The 24,437-nt window shown below is 20.9% G+C and overlaps 2 protein-coding genes across 2 annotated transcripts; both read right to left on the bottom strand.

Moving 5' to 3' along the window:
* Positions 1–379: 379 nt before the first annotated feature.
* LOC122498614 (histone-lysine N-methyltransferase, H3 lysine-79 specific-like) lies at positions 380–3,924 on the bottom strand. The gene is made up of 3 exons (XM_043606435.1): positions 3,549–3,924; positions 3,165–3,271; positions 380–3,022 (listed from the first exon to the last, which is right to left on the bottom strand). The coding sequence occupies exons 2-3, from the start codon at positions 3,168–3,170 to the stop codon at positions 404–406; spliced, it is 2,625 nt and encodes an 874-aa protein (XP_043462370.1). The 5' UTR covers positions 3,171–3,271; positions 3,549–3,924; the 3' UTR covers positions 380–403.
* Positions 3,925–4,275: 351 nt separating this feature from the next.
* On the bottom strand, positions 4,276–13,322 carry LOC122498617 (angiotensin-converting enzyme-like). Its single transcript, XM_043606437.1, has 8 exons — positions 13,163–13,322; positions 11,959–12,340; positions 11,417–11,735; positions 8,543–8,767; positions 7,354–7,879; positions 6,996–7,250; positions 4,681–4,856; positions 4,276–4,434 (listed from the first exon to the last, which is right to left on the bottom strand). Exons 1-8 carry the CDS (start codon positions 13,171–13,173, stop codon positions 4,403–4,405), a joined length of 1,926 nt encoding a protein of 641 aa, XP_043462372.1. The 5' UTR covers positions 13,174–13,322; the 3' UTR covers positions 4,276–4,402.
* Positions 13,323–24,437: the final 11,115 nt, after the last annotated feature.

The following is a 24,437-nucleotide window of genomic DNA, read 5'->3' as shown; positions in this document are numbered from 1 at the left end:
ATACTCTTTTAATACTATTATGAGGGAATAAATTAATATAAAAAAATATATACTTATAAAATTATGAACATGTGTTTTTAATAATTTTGTAAAAATATTTATTTACTATTTTACTTTAATGTTTATAAACTTTCTATTTAATGTAATTAACTCAAAAAAATCGTTAACTAAAAATCGTATTTAATCTCTTTTGTGATAAAATTAAACTTAAAAATATTTAACATTAATAAAATTTCATACAATTGCAAAGAGTAATCAATTATTATAATTTCTTCTAAAAACAATTACTTCCCTTCTTTTCGTAAATTAAAATTTTTTCTTTCAAATAAATTAAAATTATTCTTTCTTTCGAAATCTCAAAAATTTGATTTCTGGAATTTTATTTTTTATTATACTTTTTTATTTAATGTCCTTTCTTTCTTGATTTTAAAATAAAAATATCATCAGAACTATCCGAAAATGTAATAAATGTCGAATTATTAAAATCTTCTTTTATTTTTGTCTTCACTGATGATCCTCCTGTCAAATTCGATAAAATCTTCTTTTCGTTGTCGTTATTTTTTTCAGAAGTTATTCGATTTTTTTTCAAATCTAAATGGAAAATATCACTATCATCATCGCTATCTGAAAAAAATTTCCAACTATGTTTCTTTTTTATAATTTTTGTTTCACTGGAATTTTCCTGTTTCGAATTTAATATTTTCTTCTCTTTAACTTTTTTCGTATTTACACTGAAGTTTGAATTATTTTTGTTGTCTTCAATTTTTGTCTCATTTGAATTTAATAAAATTTTTTCTTTATTCATGCTGCAATTTTTTTTCGGTCTTAAATTAAAAATATCACTATTCGAAGAAGTTTCGTTAAAATCCGTCTCAAATCGATTGCTATTGTGTTGATTATTCAAATTATTTATTTTTCTCTTCACTAAATTTTTATTTTCATCACTTTTATTATTTTTCCCATTCTTTATTAAACTACGATTGTTCCTAGAGAACCGAAAGTCTTTTGCTTCATCTTCGTCGTCAGATGAAAGGGAATGTAAAATTTTTGATAAATTTCTGTTATTCTTTCTGAATTTACATCTAATTATATTTTCACTTTCCTCACTGTCGGAAATAAATTTTTGTTTTGAATTAGAACGAAAATTATATTTACTCTCCTTATTGTTTGTTTCGAAAATATCTTCCAATTCACTCTCTTCACTGCTGGAAATAAATTTTTCTTTTGAATTAAAACGAAATTTTTGTCCCTCGTTGTTCATTTTTTCTTCTATTTTATCATGTGTTTCGAAAATATCTTCAAATTCACTATCTTCACTGCTGGAAATAAATTTTTGTTTTGAATTAGAACGAAAATTAAATTTACTCTCCTCATTGTTTGTTTCTTTTATTTTATTATCTGTTTCGAAAATATTTTCAAATTCACTTTCTTCACTGTTGGAAATAAATTTTTGTCTTGAATTTTCTTCTTTGGAATTAGAAGGAAAATTTTTAGAATTTTCTTCTTTTAAATTAGAATGAAAATTAAATTTCTTCCCCTCGTTATTAATTTCTGTTTGTCTAGTTGTACGAAAAATAGTAGTCATATCAAATTCTTCGTCTGAATCAAATGCAAAAATACTCGTAAAGTTTTTCTTGACAATCTTCACGTGATTTGTTGAAATTTTTCCCTTTTCCGATTCTTCACTACTGTCTGACGGTTCAAAAATAGTTTTTCTCTTGGAAAAAATTAGAGAACTTGTCGATTCTGATAAAATTTCCTGTTCTGATGAATTAGTCGTAGTTTTTTCCAATTTTTCAAAATCAATTTCCGCCTCTAATTCCGTTGACTTGACGTTTTCCTTATTTTTCGAGAATTTCACATCAGTAAGTAAATTTCGCTTTGAAGTTAATACAGAACTTTCGTTAGTAGTAAATTTTCTAATTTCAAGTTCTCGTTTCTCTTCTTTTTCCCCTATGGGAAATTTATTTGAAATTTCCAGTTTTTTATCTCTAGCGGTAATTTTTCCTTTCTTCGAAAAACACTTTTGAATTAGTGAATTTTCCTTCTCATGATTCCTCAGATTTTTTTGAGAATTCTCTGACATTCTACTTTTCTTAAATTCTTTCGGTTCGTCATGAATAAAAATTAAATTTTCGTCTGGAACTGCCTTATTTTTTTTAATACTTGTCGCAATTTTTTTCTTGTAAAAAGATCTCTTTCTCCAGGTTTGCATCTTTTTTTCAGAAGGCGAATAATCGAGGGCAGGATGTGAAAAAGAGTTGTTAGTTAAAGAATGGGATTTTTTAAATATTTTCTTAGGACTTGAATATTGAGGCCATTCCTTGGGAGATTCAGAATTTGTGAATAATTTTCTTCGATGATTCTTTTTTATCGACCCCTTATCGTTGGTCTTGAGTGTGAATAAATCTTTCATTTCCTCAGAAGTCGACTTTTCCGGGGACAATTCAGAAATTTTTTTTAAAGGAATAAAGTCTTTAATTTTCGAGTTCTTTGTGTCCACTCGTAAAAGTGTACTAGCTTCCGAATCGTATGAAACATTTTTATTACAATCGTAGATAAATGTTGATAGTGAATCAATCGACATTTCATATTTTATGTTTTGATTTCTAATTTTTGGTGATTCGTTTTCATTTTCTGCAAATATTAATGGCGAGTTCTTCTTGGTGTGATTTGGAGATAGAATACAATCGTGTTTATTGTCGGAATGATTAGAAATAACGGGGAAAAAAAGATTAATTGGCTCACTTGGAATTATTGCCGATTGTGACGAATTTTTCTTGAATGGAGAAATTGCTGCTGGTTCGACTGCTGAAATTTCCTTTTCTGAAAGTGATATTTCTTCTGGTGATTTATAATTTTCGTTCAAAATTGATAGACAAGGCGGTTTTCCAGTATTCACCCAATACTGAATATTTAAAATTGAATTTCTCATTGGTAACCGTCGTTCATTGGTATTTTCCTCATTTTTATCAAATAATGGCTGCAATGTCTCCACATTTAATTCTGCCTCGTTGATTAACTGCCGAATTTAATACACATTTAGTTAAAAATTTATAAAATTTATAACTAAATGTTAAATTATATAAATAATAAATTAAAATTACGTAAAAATTATATTAGAAATTAAAATGCAATTAAAAGCAAAAATATGATATACTCACGTCCATTGAGATATTTCTCAAAGATTTTATCCCACGACTTTATATGAGCTTTTAATCATTTTTTTTCCACACATTCACTTCTATTACAGTTTAATTTATTCATTGATCTGTAATTAATGTTGATAATTTAATAATTGTTATTGACATCTTATTGATAATGAACGATATATTATGAAACGATTTATAAGTTCAAAAAAATGTATTAAAGCACATATTTTTTAAAATAATTATTTTTGGTTTCATATTTTCATAAAATTAACAAAAAGACAACAATAAATATAAAAAAATAGACTATAATTTAAATATATTTAAAAAACTATAATATCAAAAACAAATCCATTTCTAATGTTTATAACCTCAAAATAATTTTTAATGCCAACAAACCTTGTATAATTGTAATGAAAACAACTATTTAAATTATTTGTAGAGTACAGTGATTTTCTATTATTGTTGTTCAATCGATTTTATTTCAAAAATCATAACTATTTACTGTGTTTTTCTCTTTTTTAAATAACAAAATAAATCGAAGTAAGCGTAAACAAATCATTATAGTTCACAACTGTGAAGTTAGCTGATTGTGAGTTAAGCTTTATTCATACAGTCCTAACACGCTAAACAAGATTTAAAAATGCAGGCTGGGCAATAACATTCAAAAATTCGGCGGCAAAACAGAATATTTTTTTTATAATTAAAATTATCAATTATTTTCGATTATATTATTATCTTTATTTTTTATTTATTTGATTTGTAAAATTTGTGATAAATTTTACTAAATTAAATTTTTTGTAATATAGTATTAAAAAAAAACAATTCTATTCTTATTTTTTATCCGAAATGATAATAATATTCATAACGATAAATAATTATTGGAAAAAAATTTAATTTAAAAAGAAATATTTTTCTTTGATAATTGCCGAAATGATAAAATTGAATAGTTTAATAAAGTCAAAAATTTATTAAAATTTAATAGTAGTTTATTTTCAATATCAGTCGACGATAATTAAGAGAAAAATTTAATTTTTTATTTATTACTTATAAAATTTTTAGAATATATTTATAATATAATCGCAGATAGAAATAAAAAGATGATGGTCTTTTATTTTTTATGACATTTTTTCGATGAGAAGAGTGCGTTTTTTTTTTAATGTCTTTGATCATTCTTCAATATAATATTGTAAATTGAAAAAATATAATAAATGATGTTCTTTATTGAATTGACGCAAATATTTATCACAGAATCAAACAAGTTCTCCTCTGGTTTGCACGCAACCTGTAAAAAAGGAATTAAGAATTTAAAAATATATTTTTATTTACCTACTTTTCTTGAAAAATAATTATGAGAAAAAGAAATACAAAAAAACTGAAAAATCGTCCAAATCTGTAAGGTGAGGACTGAGAATGAATAAATTAGAAAATAATAAATTGAATAAAATAGATAAAATAATGAAATCGAAAAATAAATTATAATTAAAAATTGAAAAACAGAATGAGTTTGAATAAAGAAAATTTTACATACGTTTATTACTGCTTTTCCAGCCAATATATTCATCGGTCTTTTTATTTTCAGCAGTGAGCCAATCCATTAAAGGCTTAAAATAATCCAAGAGACCTGAGCTACTCATTTTCCGTTGACCTGTCAACACTTCCATAGCGTCCTGCCATGGTTTCGATGATCCCAATTTCAGCATTGCCCTAAAAAGATCATTTTCATTTATTTTATATCCCTTTTTGTATATACAATAATAAATTATTCTTACAAAATTTCGAGGCTTTGTACTCAATAATTAGATAATTAAAAAAATAACACAAATATTTTTATAAATATTATAATTCTTCTCAAAATATTATCGAATATTCCGAATAATATTGAATTAATTTCAATACAATTTTAAAAAAATTTCTCGAAAGGATTCAATTATTTAAACAAATTTGTAGTATCATTTTTCGAAGTAATTCAATTATTTTTAAAAATAATAATAAAATAAAATAATAAAATATTTAATAATAATAAAGTAATTTTAATAAACTTCAATAATGAAATTTTTAAATACAATTATTAACAGAAACGACTATTTTTAAAAGTTGCAAAAAACTCTTCGTAAAATTCCCTACTTTCACAATTTTCAAATAAAATTATTAACAAAAAACTTTTATTTTTAAAAAATTCAAAAAAATTCTTCATATAATTCAATTAATAATTAAAAAATTTTAATAAAATACTTCACAGGAATTCAATTATAGTTATAAATAATAATATTCTTCTCGAGAATTCAATTATTTTAAAGAATTTTAATAAAATTTTAAAGGTAAAAATTCTATTATTTTTGAAAAATTTTAATTTCAATTCTTTAGAAGAAAAAATACTTTGAAAATTTTTGAAAATTATTCAATTCTCTGTAGAAATTCAATAATTTTTGGAAAATTTTGATAAAATTCTTTATGAGAATTGAATTATTTTTATATACGTAATAAAATTCTTCTCCGGAATTGAATTATTTTCAATTCAATTTTAATATTTTAATTAAAGAAATTCTGAGAAGAATTTTTTTTCTAAAAATTTTAATAAAATTCAATAATCAAATATTAAATTTCAATTATTTACAAAAACGATTATTTTAAAACTTGAAAGAAATTTTTCATAAAATATAATTACTCTAAAAAATTTTAATTTTAATTCTTTAAAAAAGAAAAATTAATAAAAATTATTTTGAGAAATTTAATAATTTTGACAACAATTATTCAATTCTTTACAGTAATTTAATAACTTTTGGTCAATTTTGATAAAATTCTTTATGAGAATTGATTTATTTTGAATAAAATTTTAATTAAAATTCTTCGTAAAATTTCACTTATTATTAAAAATTTTAAGAAAATTCTTCTCAAGAATTCAATTATTGAAATAAGTAATAAAATTCTTGGCAAGAATTCATTGATTTACATAAATAATAAAATTCTTCGAAAGAATTCAATTATTTTCTAAAATTTTTAATAAAATTCAATAATCTAATATTTAATGTCAATTTTATGCCCGTATCTTAAATAAATTATTGCCAAAAAGATTATTTTAAAAACTTTAAAGAAATTCTTTATAAAATGCAATTACTTTTCAAATATTTTTAATTTTAATTGTTTAGAAGAAATAAAATTTAATAAAAATACTTGGAAAAATTTAATAATTTTGAAAATTATTTCATTCTTTACAGAAATTTAATAACTTGGGGTAATTTCGATAAAATCCTTTATGAATTATTTAAAAAATTTAATAAAATTCCTCGCAAGAATTCAATTCTTTTGAAATGTTTCAAGAAAATTCTCCAATTATTTTCAAATTTTTCGATACAATTCTTCACAAGAAGTCAATGATCTTCAATATATTTTTTAAAATTGAAAACATTTGAAAAGAAAAATTATTTTAAGTTTCTTTTGGAAAAAAGGAAAAATTGTATAATTTCTATCACGATTTTTAACGATAATATAATTTTTTTTAAAGAGTTAAAACAATTTGTATAATTTCTATTTTTTTAATAACGATTTTCAACGAAATATATTAAATTAATTTGATTAATTTAATTAAATTCTTAAAATAAATGAAAAAATTGCATAATTTCCACTTTGTAATTACAATTATTGTACAAAATGGTTTTTTTTAAATATTAAAAATATTTCTCGTGATTAAATTTTTATTTTTTTTTTATTTATTTTTTAAAGATAATGAGAAATAGAATTTATCATTCGATAATTAGATTTTTCATTGAAACATTTAACGATAAAATTAATAATTTATTCAACTTTTTTTTTTATTTTCTAATTAATTAATTTAAAAAAACTCACTTCATGCGATTTCCTGCCTTCTTGCTGTCCGTGATATCACACTCGTGAAGTGGTTTCGATTTCGGATCGTTGGGATCAAATTCCCCAGCTTCAATGCACAGGGCACGATGAAATTGAAATTGAACGACAAAACTGACATAATAACGCAAATATTCCACGTCCGAAATTATATGATATTTCGATGCAGCGTCAAAATCTTGCTCTGTTCTATCAACCGGTGGCTCTATTCCTTGATATTCCTCCGACAATTTCCACCTGAGAATTTTTGTTTATTATAAAAATAATAGAAAATTTAGGAAAAAACAAATAAACAGAAAAAAAATAGAAAGAACTCATAGAAAAAATCTTTTTTTCATACCAATTGCAATTGTACTGATCCGGAGTGACTTCACCTCTAAAGATATTCCATCTCCATAAATCCATAACATAAGCGAATGGAAGAAAGACAATTTTCTCCATTCCTTTCAAAAACAAATGATTTATCGAGGCTTTATCGTCGGCCGTATAATTTTCCAAGAGTTTAATTTTTTGCAAATGATCAGGCGTCGATACACTTAAACTCATAACATCGCCAATTGCCTCATGAAATCCTGGATTTGCACCCTCACGATAAATAACCGGTTGATCCTTGTATTGCAAATAATATTGAATGTGTCCCATTTCATGGTGTGCGGTTAATAGTGAATCGGAATTAATTCGTGTGCATTGTTTAATTCGAAAATCTTTACCATCATAAAAGTCCCATGCACTCGCGTGGCAAACAATTTCACGATCACTTGGTTTCGTTAAAATTGAATTCTTCCAAAATGTTTCTGGCATTGCGCTCATATTCATTGACACGAAACATGATTCGGCCAATTTAAACATTCGATTTGCATCATATTCTGTGGAAATAAATTAAAATTATTAAAATGTAATTAAATTAAATAAAAGTAAAAATTACCCTTTTTTTTAACTTTTAAACTTTTTTTTTATTCTTTTCAATACTTTATTAACTCGACACGATTAAATTAATTACCAGATAATTCTACACAAGAGACGTTAATAAAATTAATTCTCTAATTAATTATTGCATTGTTTCATTCGAAAATTAATAAATTCAGATTTTTTAAGTTTAACAATTTGGAAAATAAATTTTGATTCTGCTGGTAAAAATTGATTCGAAAAGAAACGTTCGTAAAATATATTTACTAAAATAAAAAAAGAATTTGAATTATTCACTGAATTTATTGGCTCAGAATTTCTAATAATTATTTTTATCGAAATGTATTTGTTTGTGATGTTCAAACTAATATGGAAAAAAATTAAAGTAACGAAAATTATATTTTCTTCTAATTAGAATTTTACAGCGTAGTTAATATAATAGAATTTAATAATTACAAACTTCACAAATTTAAAATAAAGTAAATTTGCAATAAATACCTAATTATATATTTTATAGAGTCTATTTTTGACGAATAATGTAAGTTTTCTAGTGTAGAATTTTTTTTAAGAATTTAATTGCATTGAATTGCTTTTTGATTAATTAAGTAAAAAAAATGTCTTACTTTGTGCAACGAGAGCTGGAGTGGCATCAGGCAACATTTTGCCTTTGTGTGGAATAGTAAAGTCGGCAATATTGTCCCAGGTTTGAGCCCACATGTTACCAAGAAGATGAGCAGGAATTGGTCCATCCTTGCTGACAATAGCATCTCCATATTTTTCTCTCAACATCCTTCGCACATAAGCATGAATTTGCAGATAAAGTGGTTTTACCTCCTCCCAAACAGCCTCTAAAAGAAAAATAATTGTATTCCAATAATATGTTCGCAGTTTATTGAAATTTTGGAAAATAAGTCAATTCCTTCGAAGAGTTTTCTTAAAACTTTCAGAAATAATTGAATTCTTTCGAATAACTTTATTATTTATTTAAATAATTGAATTCTTGCAAAGAATTCTATTATATATTGAAATAATTGAATTCTTGCAAAGAATTTTATTAGTTATTTAAATAATTGAATTCTTGTGAAGAATTTTATTAAAATTTTTAATAATAAGTGAATTTTTACGAAGAATTTTAATTAAAATACTTCCTCTATGAGGAAGTAATTGTATTAAAAATAAATAAATTTTTATAAAGAATTTGATCTAAATTTCCCAAAGTTATTAAATTACAGTATAAATTATTAAATTTCTCAAAATATTTATAGTAATTTTTTTTTTCTAAAGAAATAAAAATAAAAATTTTCAAAGTAATTAAATTTTCCGAAGAATTTTTTCCATGTTATAAAAATAATCGTTTTTGTTAATAATTGAAATTAAAAATTTAATTATTGAATTTTATTACGATTTTCAGAAAATAATAAAATTCTTCTCAGAATTTTGTTACAATTTTTGAAAATAATTTAATTCCTTCATAGAATTTTTTTAAAGTATTGTAAATAATAAATTGAATTCTTTCGAAGAATTTCTTTAATTTTTTAATTTTTAATTAATTTAATTTAATTTTTAATTAAAATATTAAAATTGTATTCAAACTAATTGAATTTTTGCAAAGAATTTTTATTTCTAAAAATAATTGAATTCTTTCGAAGAATGTTATTATTTAGGAAAATAATTGAATTTCTGCAAAGATTTTTATTATTTTTGAAAGTAAATTGAAATCTTGCGACGAATTTTATAATTTATGAAAATAATTGAATTTAGGCGAAGAATTTTAATGAAAATTGTATTGAAAATAATAATTCAATTCTCATAAAAAAATGTTATCAAAATTTTCCAAAATAATTAAATTTTTGCAAAGAATTAAATAATTTTCAAAATATTTACTAGATATTTAGTTACATTTTTTTTATAAATTATTTAAATTAAAATTTTTCAAAATAATAGAATTTTTGCAAAGAATTTTATTGAAATTTTCGAAAATAATTGAATTTTTCAAAAGAATTTTATTAAAATTTGTGGAAATAATTGAATTTTAGCCAAGAATGTTATTATTTATAAAAATAATTGAATTCTTGGAATGAATTTTATTAAAAATCTAGAAAATAATTGAATTTTATCCAGAAATTTAATAAAAATCGTATAGAAAATAATTCAATTCTTCGAAAGAATTTTATCAAAATTTTTCAAAATAATTGAATAATTTTCAAAATATAGTTTTAGTTTAGTTTAGTTTTTTTTTTAATATATATAAATTTTTAAAAGTATTTAGTTACATTTTTTTCTTATAAATAATTTTTTAAATTAAAAATTTTCAAAATAATAGAATTTTTGCAAAGCCATGAAATTCATTAAAATAATTCTATTCCACCTAAGAATTTTATTAATTGTTGAAAATAATTGAATTTTTAAAAAGAATTTAAAAATTTATGAAAATAATTGAATTTTATTAAAATCATTAAAAATAATTGAATTTCTGCCAAAAATTGTGTTATTTATAAAAATAATTGAATTCTTTTGTGAAATTGTATTACAATTGTATTGAAAATAATTGAATTCTTGCGTGTAGAGTTTTATTACAATTTTTTAAATAAGAATAATAATTGATTGTGTACTTAATAAGTGATTTTTTTTAATTTTGACTCTGAAATTATTCAAAAATTTATAAATAAAAATAAAAAAAAATTTGTTTCCCTTTCTTATTTTTTGTGTTAAAAAAAATATTTATTTACTTATAATAAATTAATTTTAATAACTTTATTAAATTTAAAAATTATTCTCAGTTTTACAGCTTTCTTTATTTTTAATGTTTAAAAATTAGTTTGAAAAATATTTTTAATTTTACAGCCTACTTTTATTTTTTATGTTTAAAAATCTATTTATTTAATTTAAAAAATTGAATATAGTTTTTTAAAGTGAAATAAAAGTAAATGTAAAATAATAATTATTTTTTCGAATATTCTAAGTATGTACGTAATCTATATATATACAACTATTTTTGTTATCTACAAATCGTTAATTTTGCACAAACAAAAACTATTCCAGTTGTTGTTAATTTTCCTTTACCTATATATGTAATAACTTTACAGATAAATTTTAAGCGACAAAATTTTCTAAAATCGTATTTCTTAAATTTACAATCCAAAAAAGTGACGAAACTGACAAAATTTCCTTATTTGAAGAAAACAGAAATCATCTCGTATTGTAATTATTTTTTTACCTGTTTATATTTAAACAAGTTTAGTTAGTATTAAGTAAGTAAATATGAAGTTAAATATTTATCTAAAGATAAAAAACGGTTCAACAAGCAAATGTTAAATATTTATTTAACGTCATAAAATAATTACGTTTGTTCAATTTAATAATTATTTCAAAAAATAAATATGTAAATAAAATTTATCTTTTGTGCAATTTTATAACTATTTCGAAAGATAAACAATTTTCTTCATATGAAAGAAAAATTTGCCTAATTGATTTGAATTATTTGAAAAATAACTCACCGACTTGTTCCTGGAAATTTTCGGCTTCATATTCATGTAACCATTCTGCAGACTTATCATCGAATCCATTCAATCTCGCCGCCTCGTTACCAAGTTCCACGTATCTTGGGAAAAATGGTTTCATTTTTTCAGCCGAAACTTTTCTCCATTCAATCCAAATGTGTTTAAGAACATCGGCATCGCGACTTGTTGCCAATAATTCAGTGATTTCTGGTTCAAGGGCCAAATCGCATTTTGTTGGATTTCTCAGTTCGCAAATCTTTGCCGTCGAATAAATCTTTGACATTTGACTCGTTATGTTTTCATATTCCTCGAAAAGCTAAAATAGTTATTCATTAATTATTCAGTGATAAAAATAGAAATAAAATTAGAAATAAAAATAGAAATAGAAATAAAATAGAAATAAAAATAAAAATAATAATAAAAATAGGATAATTAAAAATTAAAATTGAAATAAAAACTAAAATAAAAATAAAAGAAAAATAGAAATAAAACAATATGTAAAATGTAAGTGAAAAAATGAAAACAAGGAGAAAAATTACATTTTCCGGTAAAGCGGAAGTTCCTATGGTGCTGATCTTGGAAAATTGCCTCTTTAAGTCCTCGTCCTTTAAATTTTTCCATGGGAATTCTTTAACTTCTTTCCACAATTTCTTTTGATAATCGGCAGCTTGACTCGAGACTTTTATTTTCTCGGCTAAATTTGCATCTGTCAGATTACTGTCATAATTCCATGAAGCCGTTACTTCTTTATTGTTCCACGATCCAAGTTGAAGATTTACATCTTTTAAAAATTTTTTCGCCTTCTCCAATAATTCTTTTGATTCATTATCATTATTTGCCGCTGCAGTCTCGCCTACTGGTTCTTTAGTTTCTTGCGGAAATCCTGTTCCCACTGCTACAAGAACTGCCACTATCAGCAGACTGCAAAAAAAGCAATTGATTTCAATTTATCGATTAATTATTAATATTAGGTATTAATTTATTTACTATTCAGTTTTCCTTCATTTCAGCAAAACTATTTTTATTCTGAATATTCATAAAAATAATATCAATAAATATTTAAACATTTTTATATAAAATAAATATTTTTGAACTCAAAGCATATTTTTTTTGCTTATTTCTAAATTTTTATTCTTTATTTATTTTCCTTTTTTTATCTTTATTTATTTCAATTTTTGTTCATTCATTTTAGTTAATTTTAATTCATATTATTTGTTTCGAAATTTTTTTAATTTTCTTATTTCAAAACTAATAAGTTCCATTTTGCAGAAATAAATATGTATTTTAAAATTGAGTGACAATTACAAAATTAGATTTCAAATTACAATATAAAGAAAATTTTCTAAAGGACAAAGAGATTATTCATTATTTTGAAAATATTTTTCCAAACCAAATATTGACTTTAAATTTAATTGTACTTTTAACTTTAAAAATCCCAAACTTCGATGTTTATACTTCTATGTTTCTAGTTAAAAATATTAATTTCAAAATGGAATTCTATTTTTATATTTAAAAACATCAATTGTTATTGAAATAATATTTTTTATTAAAAAGTAATTGAAATCTAAAAAAAATCAACATTGAAAATTAACTAAAATTATTCGAAAAAGTAAATTTTTTCAAAATTTTGAAAAAACAGAATTAATTTTTAATTCACGGCCTTTGTGAAAAAAAGTCTATTAAACAATTAAACAAAGGAAATTGATAGTAAATTCTCTAAAAAAACATTTAAAAAAAACTTACGCTCGCAACATCTCGATTCTTTTTCAAAAAACAATCGAGTTTGATAAATTGAAATCGGAGAGCACAAAAAATAGAATAATCACAATTTCACAGCGGCGAAAAAAAGGAAAAATACTCTTCGTATAAGGTATTCAATTCCCACTGCCCACTACTACTAAAAAGTAAATGTGCCTTCAATGGCAAGCAGTTACTTTTATGCTACTTCCCCACTCTTTTGTGCTATAATATTCCTTCATGGACCTTGCTCTTCAGATTGTACCTGATAAAAAAAAGAATCAATATATAAATTAATCGTTATCTTAAAAATTATTAATTTTTTTTACATAATAGTGTAAATTACATAAATTTTTCTATTTCAAATATATAATATTTAGCAGATTCCATTACTGTCAGTCAGTCTTTATATAAACATAGAGTGCAATTTATCGATAGTAAAATATTACGCGAGTGTATCTAGTTAAAAAAAAATATCGCGATCGTATTTTATTTAATATATAGAAAAAATTACTATAATTAATAATAATATTAATAATAACAATAATTTGTACATTGTTGAAAAAATAATAAAATTTCTTTTTAAATTATAAAAATTTTTAAAAATATAAAATTATTAAATTAATATAATCAATATAATAATAATAATAATACATAGTTATTATTATTATGGTTCTTTTTAAACTGCGGAGATTTATCTCAATAAATAAATAAAATTAAAAATTAATAATAACTAGCAAAAACTGACGCGCGCGAGCGCGCGTGCATTTTTTTTTCAACGTTTTATTTTAAATAATTAAAACTTTATTTTTTCAGCGAATTTGAACCATTATGATGTCACAATTTTTTAGCAAATGCTGTGAACAAATTGTGACGTCATTATGGTTCAAATGCCATTAAAGAAATTATTTCATCTTCTATTAATTAATATATTTTTGCATTTTCTTTTTTTATATAAATAAATTAAAATTTTTATTTACTGTTCGCAGTTTATATTTTTTTTTTGTTTAATATTTTAATAATTTTATGTTTTAATATATATATAAATATATTTTTTCTATTAAAATAGCAATTCTTTAAAATGATTATTATTATTTTTAAGGGTATTTTAATTATTATTATGACGTTATAATGTTTTAAATAAATTTAAAAAATGGAAATGCTGGAAAGAATGAAAAATACATTTTTTTTAGAAATATAAAATTATTCAATTAACATCTTCTATCTTTATATCTTCTCTCTATATTAATATCTTCTTCTTCTTCTATCTTCTTTGATTTAGTTGTAATTTACTTTTTTGTTTCCTATCTTCTTTAATAATTTTATGTTTCAATATTTTTAATTTTAATTAAAATTAATATATTGAATTTCATTTAAATTCTTGCAAAAAATTTGAGAATCATTGAATTTCTTCAAAAAATGTCATTATTTATGAAAATAATTCAATTTTCGCTAAAAATCATTAAATCAATTTTGGAAACCCTAATTAAATTTTTCTGAAGAATTATTTTTTATTTTTTGTTTAATAATTGTGTTTCTTTAATAATTTTAATTGGATATTTTTAAAGTAATTTAAATTTATGAACAATTTTTTTCAAGTTTTTAAAACTAATTTTTAAATTTGTAAATTTAGTTGAAACATCTATTGTTTACATTTATCCCTTGTTTACAATTACCCCAAATGGCCCTAATTGTAAATTGATTGTTTTGTTGATTTTTGAATTTTATTTCGGAATAATTCAATTTTTTATTATGTATTTTTCATGATTTGAAGACTTTATATAGTCTTTAAAAGACTTGATAGTATTTAAATAGTTGAAATGAAAGGCGGTGCCTAAAGTATTTTTTTTAAGTTCATTATTTTTTTTTCTTTTTAGAAAATCTATTTTCTATAATATTGTGTTAAAAAAAACGTTAACATTTTATATTTTATTTGAACAGAAGATAACGATAAGTTTAATTCTTGCAAAAGAAAGCACTTATAAGTTAATTCTACACACAAACACACACAGAAATACGTTTATTTTTTACGTAAGTGCCAATAAATTAATTTCAATTTTTTATTTAAAATGAAATAATTTAATTTTGAATTAATTGTATTTTTGATATTTGAATAATTAATTATTATTTTGAACAATTACATTTTTCAATGATTTTAAAATAATTAAATTTTTATTAAAAACAGAATAATTTATTTTTGAATTAATTAAAATTGTTTGATTTATTTTTGAATAATTAATAATTGACTTTTGAATTATTTAAAATTCAAATATTGTAAAAAATTAATAAAATATTTAAAAAAAACAATTTATTTTTAACATAATAAAAAAGTAATTTATTAAAATACTAAATTCAAATAGATTTTGAATTGCAATTATTTTTAAAAATGAATAAATTTTTTGTGTAAAATCATTTTTTTAAAATTAATTAAAATTTGAAACAATTGAATTTTTTTTTTCATTTTTGAAAAATTAATTATTTCGAACAATTTTTTAAACATAAAAGAACCAGGAGCTATTATCACTCATAATAGCAATCAAAAAAAGCACACACTAAAGGGATCGCTCTTCCCAAAAAATTTAGACTCTAGATCCTGCACTGTATAAGTTAATAATTGAAGATTAATTAAATTTTTGAAAAATTAAATATTAAAAAATTAATTATTTTGAATAATTAATATTATTGAACAGTAATTTACGAAAACGACCAATGTAATAAAATTTAGAACGATATTTTTTATTGATTCAGGAAAATTGAATTTTTTAATTAAAATTAATAATCGTTGAAAATTGAAAATAATACAACTTTTATTGACAATTCGATATTTCAGTTTTTTTAGATTTTAAAAATGCATAAAATTTTCAATAATAATAATAAATCAAAATACAATAAATATTATCAATTATAATTATAAATAAAAAAAAATAATAATAATAATAATAAGATATACGAATAAAATTTGTTTTTAAGTTATTTTGAGATTTTTATTTAACAAAATAAAATGAAATAATATAAATGATTTAATTAAGAAGAAAATTTTAATTAATAATTAGAATTTACCAATCTACAGTTTTTTTTCCACTGAAAACGGTAACCTCTCGCCTGATACCAGATATTTTTCCACGATTTTTCAAACACAATAATTCTTGTCACAATTTAACGTTTTTTAAAAACACCCGCACTACCGCATAACATAACATCGGAAATGTCAAAACATCACGAAAAATATAAACAAACAAAAAAATCATGATAATAATTCGCAAATGATAACTAACAACTAACTTCATACTGCGAACGGACAGAATGAAAAACCACAGACTTTAATAAAGTTAATTCTAATGACGGAATTTGGAAAAAATATTCCGTAATAAAGGAAAATTCGCAACATTTTTTTGTTTACTATTACGTTTTATTTCCTGAATTGATATTGCATTATCATTTTTAAACTTCTTCAAATAGAATTAAAAATTTGTAACAGCAAAATTTTTTTGGCATCTTGATTTTCCGGTTTTATGAAATTACGTTTAATTACAAATAGATTATTAATTTTAAAATATGTAAATTGGATGACAAATATTAATTAATAAAATATAGGCAAAATTTTGAATTATAATAAAAAAAGCGTAAAGAAATTGCGATTTTGAAATGAAATAGTTAAATAGAAAAGAAAATAAACAAATTTGGAAATATGATAGAGAAAATTAATTTTAACTTTAATTGGAAATTATTTATTTATATTTTTTAATAAATAAATAAGTTTCTAAAAAAAAAACTTGAAATTTTGTTTTCAAAAAATTCGAAAAAATTGTAATTGAGAAAAAATAGTGCAAATAATTTTCTTTTTTCCAAAAATAAAATAGAATTTTGTAAAAAAATTGTCATTAGAAATAGAAATTGTGCAAAAATTGTTCTATTTATTTCCTAACATTTTCAATAATTTTTCATTATAAATGTTTCCAATTTTAAAAAATATTTTGAAGATCATTGAATTCTTGTGAAGAATTTTGTCAAAAAATTTGAAAATAATTGAATTCCGTCGAAGAATTCACTTAAAATTTTTAAAAATAATTGAATTTTACTAAACTTTATATTAAAAATAATTGAATTTTCGCGAAGAATTTTAATTAAAATTGTATTGAAAATAATTTAATTCTCATAAAGAATTTTATTAAAGTTTTACAAAATTATTGAATTTCTTTAGAGAATTGAATAATTTCTAAAATTATTCAGTTTTTTTCTTCTAAAGAATTCAAGTTAAAATTTTTCAAAAATAATAGAATTTTATTAAAATTCTGTGAAATAATTGAATTCTTCCGAAGAACTTTATTATTTATAAATACAATTGAATTCTTGCGAAGATTTTTATTAAAATTTTTGAGACGAATTTTAATTAAAATTGTTTTGAAAATAATTCTCATAAAGAATTTTATCAAAATTTAAAAGAATTATTGAATTTCTGCATAGAATTGAATAATTTTCAAAATTAGTCAATTTTTCAAAGTATTTTATCCAATTTTTTTCTTCTAAAGAATTTAAGTTAAAATTTTTCAAAAATAATAGAATTTTTGACTAGAATTTTATGAAAATTCAGTAAAATAATTGAATTCTCGTGAAGAATTCTATTATTATTTATGACTACCTATAATTGAATTCGTATGAAGAATTTTATTACAATTTTTTTTTTAATAATGGAATTTAATACCTAATTTCAATTGATAAAAAAAAAGTTTGCATAATTTTCTTACAAAATGCTAATTTGTTATTTTTTTTTTTGCGAGAAAAGAAAGAAAAAACATATTTTAAATATATAATTTAATTTTAGTTTACTTTAATTTTATTTCATTGAATTTGACTGTAATTCTCTGAAGAGAAAAAAAAGAAGAATTATTTTCCTATATATTTGAAACGGAAAAAAATCATGTACCTACTGCTAATAATTCTGAACTATTTGAAATTAAAAAAAAAAGAAAAAAAATGGGAAATAATTATAATTAGTCATTTTTTATGTATTTCAGACCTTTTAAGAAGCTCGGTTGGAGAGCAGTTTATAATAAGACGAATGAGAGCGAGAGATGATTCGCCGTCTCCTACTCCTTCAGGGCGAGTAAATTTGGAACCACGAGCACGTAATAAACTCCAAATATGGTCCTTCTTATTGCCAATTCGTTAATTCCTAGACAAAGAAAAATCATGTTATCAAATTTATACATAAGGAAAAAAATTGAATTTTTCAATTCAAACACGTACAGAAAATTACAATTTCAAAAAAAAACATTAATTTCAGCTTTTTAAAAAGCTGAATTTATTTTTGGATTCTAAAATCAGTTAATTATTCCTCGTCCTTTCTCATCGTTTCTAAAATGATTATTATCAAAAAACAAGAAAAGTACAATAAAAAAACTTAATCATTTGATTAATTTCTTATCATCAAAATATCATCAATAAGAAAAAGTTTCAAAAAATAACACAATTATTATGATAATAATATAAATATCGATAAAAAGAAAAATGTTTATCTATACTCTTATATTCACTTATTTTCTAATATTTTACTACTAGTCAAAAAATTTTAAAGACTACAAAATCTGATTTTTTTGTTAATAAAATAAAACTGAATAATTATGGAAAAAATAATCAAATCTGATTGAAGTATTTTTTCCTAAATAAAATGAATAACATGAAACTAAACAATTTTAAAAAAATCGAATTGAAGTATTTCTTTGTAATTAAAACGAAACAAATTAATTTAAAAAAAAGTAGATATAAAAAATAAAGAAAATATTGTATAAGTAGATAAATAATAGACTGACATTAAATGCAAATTGACATAAATATATTTTTATATCTTTTTGTAGTTTTACGTCACGTCCTTTAAATTGTACGTGAGTCTAGTATTAATTTCACTTCTGTTTCCTCAAAATAATGTCCTTGCCGTTGACCAAGAAATTACACTTTATTTCTGCATTGCATATTAACAATTATTTTAATTTCCCTCAACTTGAAATTTTAATTTTAATTCTAATTAATTTTTAAGTGTTTTTAAATAATATTGTACTTTTAGAAAAATTTCGGCCAGAAAAAAAACAAAACTCATCTTTCACATCTTTTGACAGAAAGTGACAATATTCAGACTAAGAAATTCGTCATTATTTTGAAAGAAAGAGTCTTATTTTTTTTTGCAAAAAGAAATTTAGAACTTAATTTATTTTCCACAATTTCGCGTTAATTTGTGAACATTTTTCTATTTTGAAAGAATATTTTCAATACCTTTTCACATTCATTTTGAAATTACTTTTTGTAGTTTTTGTAACTTTTTAAAATTTTGAATCTGCGAAATAATTCTATTTTTGCATTGAATTTTATTAAAATTTTTTAAAATAATTTGTTTTGAAGAATTTTATGAAAATTTTCGCGAAAATAATTAAATTCTTTCGACAAAATTTAATCGAAATTCCATTAAAAATAATTGAATTCTTATATAAAGAATTTTATAAAAATTGTTAAAAATAATTAAATTCTATTGAGAATTTTTATTAAAATTGTATTGAAAATAATTGAATTATAGGAAAGAATTTTATTATATGAATGAATAATTCAATTCTTATACAGAATTTTATTAAAAATTATTAAAAACTAATTGAATTCTTTCGAAAATTTTTATTAAAATTGTATTGAAAATAATTGAAATTGCATTCTGAATAATTGAATTTTTATAAAGAATTTTATAAAATTTTTTTTAAATAATTAAATTCTTGCAAATTTTTTCGAAGAATTGAATTAAAATTGTATTGAAAATAATTCAATTCTTATATGGAATTTTATAAAAATTAATTAAAAATAATTCAATTCCTTCGAAGTACTTTTTATTTAAATGAAAATAAATGAAATGTTTCGAAGAGTTTTTTATTAAAATTTTTAAAAATAATTGAATTCATTTTTTGTGTGAATTTAATTGAAATTGTGTTAAAACTAACAGAATTATTATAAAGAAGTTTATTAAAAAATTTAAAAATAATTGAATTCTTGCGAAGAATTTAATTAAAATGTTTAAAAAAATTGAATTAATTTAAGAAAATTTAAATTTTATTGAAAATAATTAAATTTATGTGAAGAATATAATTATTTAAGAACATAATTAAATTCATGCGAAGAATTTCATAAAAATAGTTACAAATAATCTTATTTAAATTTTTCGCAAAATAATTGAATTCTTGTGAAGAACTTTATTAAAGTATTCAACAAATTAATTGAATTTCTGTTAAGAATTTAATTATTTTCTTAAAAATAAATTAATTCCTGCGAAGAATTGTATTATTTATAAAAATAATTAAATTCCCGCGAAGTATTTTATTATTTATGAAAATAATATTGTATTCTTGAGAATAATTTTAATATTTAAAAAAATAATAATTGAATTTTTGCGAAAAATTTTCTTTAAATTTTGGAAAATAATTAAATTTATTTTTAAAAATTCTATCAAAATTATATTAAAAGAAATTGAATAATTTCATAGTTACATCAAATTTTTTGAAAATAATTGAATTTTCCAGAAAATTTTACCAAAAATTTGTAAAAATAATTGAATTCCATGAAAATAATAGAATTCCTGCGAAGAATTGTATTATTTATGAAAATAATTGAACTGTTCAGAAGAATTTTACTAAAATTCAATTATTTAAAATAAATTCCATTTCAATTCTGTAAAGTTCAATTATTGTTACAAAAATAGAAAAAATTTAAAATTTTCTCATGAACTTGAATATTTTTTCAGAACTTTTCTTTTAAAATTTCCTGATAAATTTAACTTTTTAAATAAATTAAAAAAGTAAATAATAAAGTAAAACAAAATAAATAACAAATAATATGATAAAGTAAAAAAAAATAATAAAATAAAACGAAAAAAGATTTAAATTCTTTCTTAATCCGACTTATAATTTTCAAATTCGCCAAAAAAAGGGCAAAACGAAAAAATCACGAAAATCATATTCAAAACGAGTGTGATAACTTAAAGAGAAGGTTGTCGCCGATGCTTGACCATCATCTAATTGTTTCGCTTCTCAGTTCCTCACCTTGAAACTTTAATAGTCCACATCTTGTATATGAAAACTTTCCCATTGCAGTAAAAACAAAATTTTTATCGTGATAATTCAATGCTAAGTGCAGACCTAGACACGAAATTTTACGAGAATTCGGTTTCCTTTTGATCCTTGGGCTTTGATTATAAAGAAGAATTTTATTGACACTCGTTAATTGGCTTGGATTTTTTTTTCTTCCTCCATTGATATCCGTCGTCTATCTATATTCTTTTTTATCATCCTTGAACCTACAACGAGAAAAAAGAAACAGTATGAATTTAGTGTCATTTTTTTATTTTTCTTTTATCAATTTTTTTTTGTAGCTAGTCAACAACAAAATATTTTCTAATTTGACAAGTTTCTATTTTGGTGTATTTTGGAAAGTTATTTAAAGAATGTGGAACTGGTTTTGAGTTTTATGATAATCTCAAGATTGTTGTTTTTCAATTTTTTTTCACATTGATGTATAAAAATACGGTATTAATATTAATATAGAAATAAAATGCGTAAATGTAGTAAAAAATGGAGAAAAAAATATTTTTTCCATAATTCACTAATTTTCTCTTTTTTATTTAATTATTTCTCGTTTGCTTATTTATTAGTTAACTTATTAACTACTTCACTTATTTCAAAATTTATTTATTTTTGAATTTTTTTATATTATTATCCTATTTTTACATATTTTTGAATGTTTTTTAATGTTTTAATATTTTAATATTTTTTATATTTTTTTGAATGCTTAATTTGCTGATTCGCTTTAATAAAAATATTACTTGGAGGTTTTTTTTTATTATTTTTTATTCCAAATATTTTATAAAATACGATTAAAAAATAAAAATTATAAAAGTTAAAAATTTACCAACAAACAAGTTGCGGAAGAATTTCAAAATGTGAAAATGGAACAAAAATACAGAAAGAAGAAAATATTCTGTATTGAAAAATCTTCGTTATATTGTTAGAAAATCTTCCGGATTTTATTTTCAAGGCATCAATATAAAAACTCATAACAGAACCAGTATTTTAAAAATAAAATCTACCGAAATACTTTTTGGCAATTAACCTTTACGTTTCCTAGATAGTTTTCTAAAAATTATTAAAGTGACCTGTATTCTAATTTCGAAAAAATAGAGAAAAGTTTATAGAGAAATTTTCGAAAAAATTAAACAAAGAATGGAAAATGGAAAAAGTAAATGGCAGAATTTTAACACATTTGGAAGAAATAGAATACAAATTCAAAAAATGAATTTGAAAAGGAAAAAAAAATAAATTCCAACTTGCAAAAACGTTTTACAAAAAAATAAAAAAAGAATTAAGCAAAAAATAATTTTTGAATTTGGAGTAAAAATACAAGGGAAAAATAGAAAAACTAATGAAATCAATTGTTTGCTATTAAGAGTAAAAGTATTTTTCACTGTTAGGGAAATTTTAATTCTTTAAAAAATAGTTTTTAAATCAATTCAATATTTTCTTTAAAAAATCATTTTAAAAACAATTCTTTATACATTTTCTATAAAAAATCATTTTTAAAAGAATATTTCAAAATGGTGCAAAATTAATTAAGAGTTAAATTATTTTTTACTGTTTGGGAAATTTTTATTTCTTTATAAAATCATTTTTAAATAATTTCTTTCAAAATTCCTTTTTAAAATAATTTCTTTGAAATAATTTTTTAAACAAATCATTTTTAAATAATTTTTTAAATAACATTTCTTTAAAACATTTCTTTTAAATATTTTCGTTAAAAAATGATTTTTAACAGAATATTTTAGAATGGTGAAAAATTAATTAAGAGTAAAATTATTTGTCACTATTCAGGAAATTTTCATTCCTTAAAAAATCATTTTTAAATGATTTCTAAAAAAAAAATAATCTCTAAATAACATCTTTGAAAATTAATTTCTAAAAAAATATTTCAGAATGGTGAAAAATTAATTAATTTACCAGGAATTTATTATTTATATTATTATTAATTATTTAGGAAATTTTATTCCGTAAATAATTATTTTTAAACAATTCTTTGAAATAAAATCTTTAAAAAATTGTTTTTAAACTAAAATTTCAAATTGGGGTGAAAAATTGATTAATCTTTTAGGAAATTGTTATTTTAAAAATTATTATTAAAATTATTAAGTATTAATTTCATTATAACTTATATTATTATTAATTAGTTTATGAAAATTTTCATTCCTTAAAGGAAGACTTTTTTCCAAAAAATTATTTTTGTAGTAATTTTTTGAGAGGAAATCAATGGTCAGAAAACAAAATCCGATAGAAAACGTTCTGACCAATTTTACGTATTTATTTTTCTTCAAAATTTTATAGATTTCAAAGTCCATTTATAAATTTGTAAAGAATATGTTTTTGTATCTACAAAAAAATTAACGAATGAAAAACTGATTTTTATAATTTTTTAAGCATTTTTTTTTTTTAAAAACATTGTTTTTAGGTTGAAAATTCTAAAAATTATTTTTATTCAATTTTTTTATATGGAAATTCACTTCTTTACTTTCCTAACTAATTTTAAATCATAATTCCTTTTTTTAAAATAAAAAATATAAAATATAGAAAAATTAGATGATAAAATTATGATTTGAAATTGGAAAAATGAACAAGTGAATTTCCATATAAAAAATTGAATAACAATGGTATTTTTTAGAATTTTTAATGAATTTTCTTTTAAATGTTTCAAAAATGGTAAAAATAGTTTTTCATTTGGAAATTTTTTTGTAGATACAAAAAACATTTTCTACAAAATTACAGTTGTATTTTAAAATCTGTCAAATTTAAAAAAGAAAAAAATCCAAAAAGGTTTTGAATATTTACTGACCATTGATTTCCTTTCAAAAAATTACTATAAATATAATTAAATAATTTCTTCAAATAATTTTCTTAAAAATAATAATTTTCAAAACATTACTTTTAAATACATTTGCTTTTAAAAAATCATCTTTAAATCATTCCCTTACATAATTTCTTTCAATCATTTTTGAAAAAAAATTTCAAAAAGGTGGAAAATTTTTTTTTTAATTTTTAATCTTGATCCTCGCACTGAATAATCAGAAAAATAGTCTCTCTAATTATTATTACTCGATTTATTAAATATTAATATATCGTCAAAAAAGTACTAGGTCAGTTTATTTATAACAAAATCAAAAAATCTAATTTCCCAAAATCAAATTAATAGCAAAAGGCTCCTAGCGAGGGGA

This window comes from Leptopilina heterotoma, unplaced genomic scaffold (assembly GCF_015476425.1).
Source record: "Leptopilina heterotoma isolate Lh14 unplaced genomic scaffold, ASM1547642v1 Lhet_152, whole genome shotgun sequence".
In the NCBI taxonomy this organism is placed as follows: Eukaryota; Metazoa; Arthropoda; class Insecta; order Hymenoptera; family Figitidae; genus Leptopilina; species Leptopilina heterotoma.
Note: the sequence above shows the minus strand (reverse complement) of the source record. Positions and strands in the feature narration are given on the sequence as shown.

Excerpts from the sequence above, each read along its gene's own strand:
- LOC122498617 (XM_043606437.1), bottom strand. Across the intron at positions 11,736-11,958 it reads CTTCCGCTTTACCGGAAAAT|CTTTTCGAGGAATATGAAAA; the intron begins GTAATTTTTCTC and ends TAACTATTTTAG. Across the intron at positions 7,251-7,353 it reads GATCAGTACAATTGCAATTG|GTGGAAATTGTCGGAGGAAT; the intron begins GTATGAAAAAAA and ends AAAAATTCTCAG.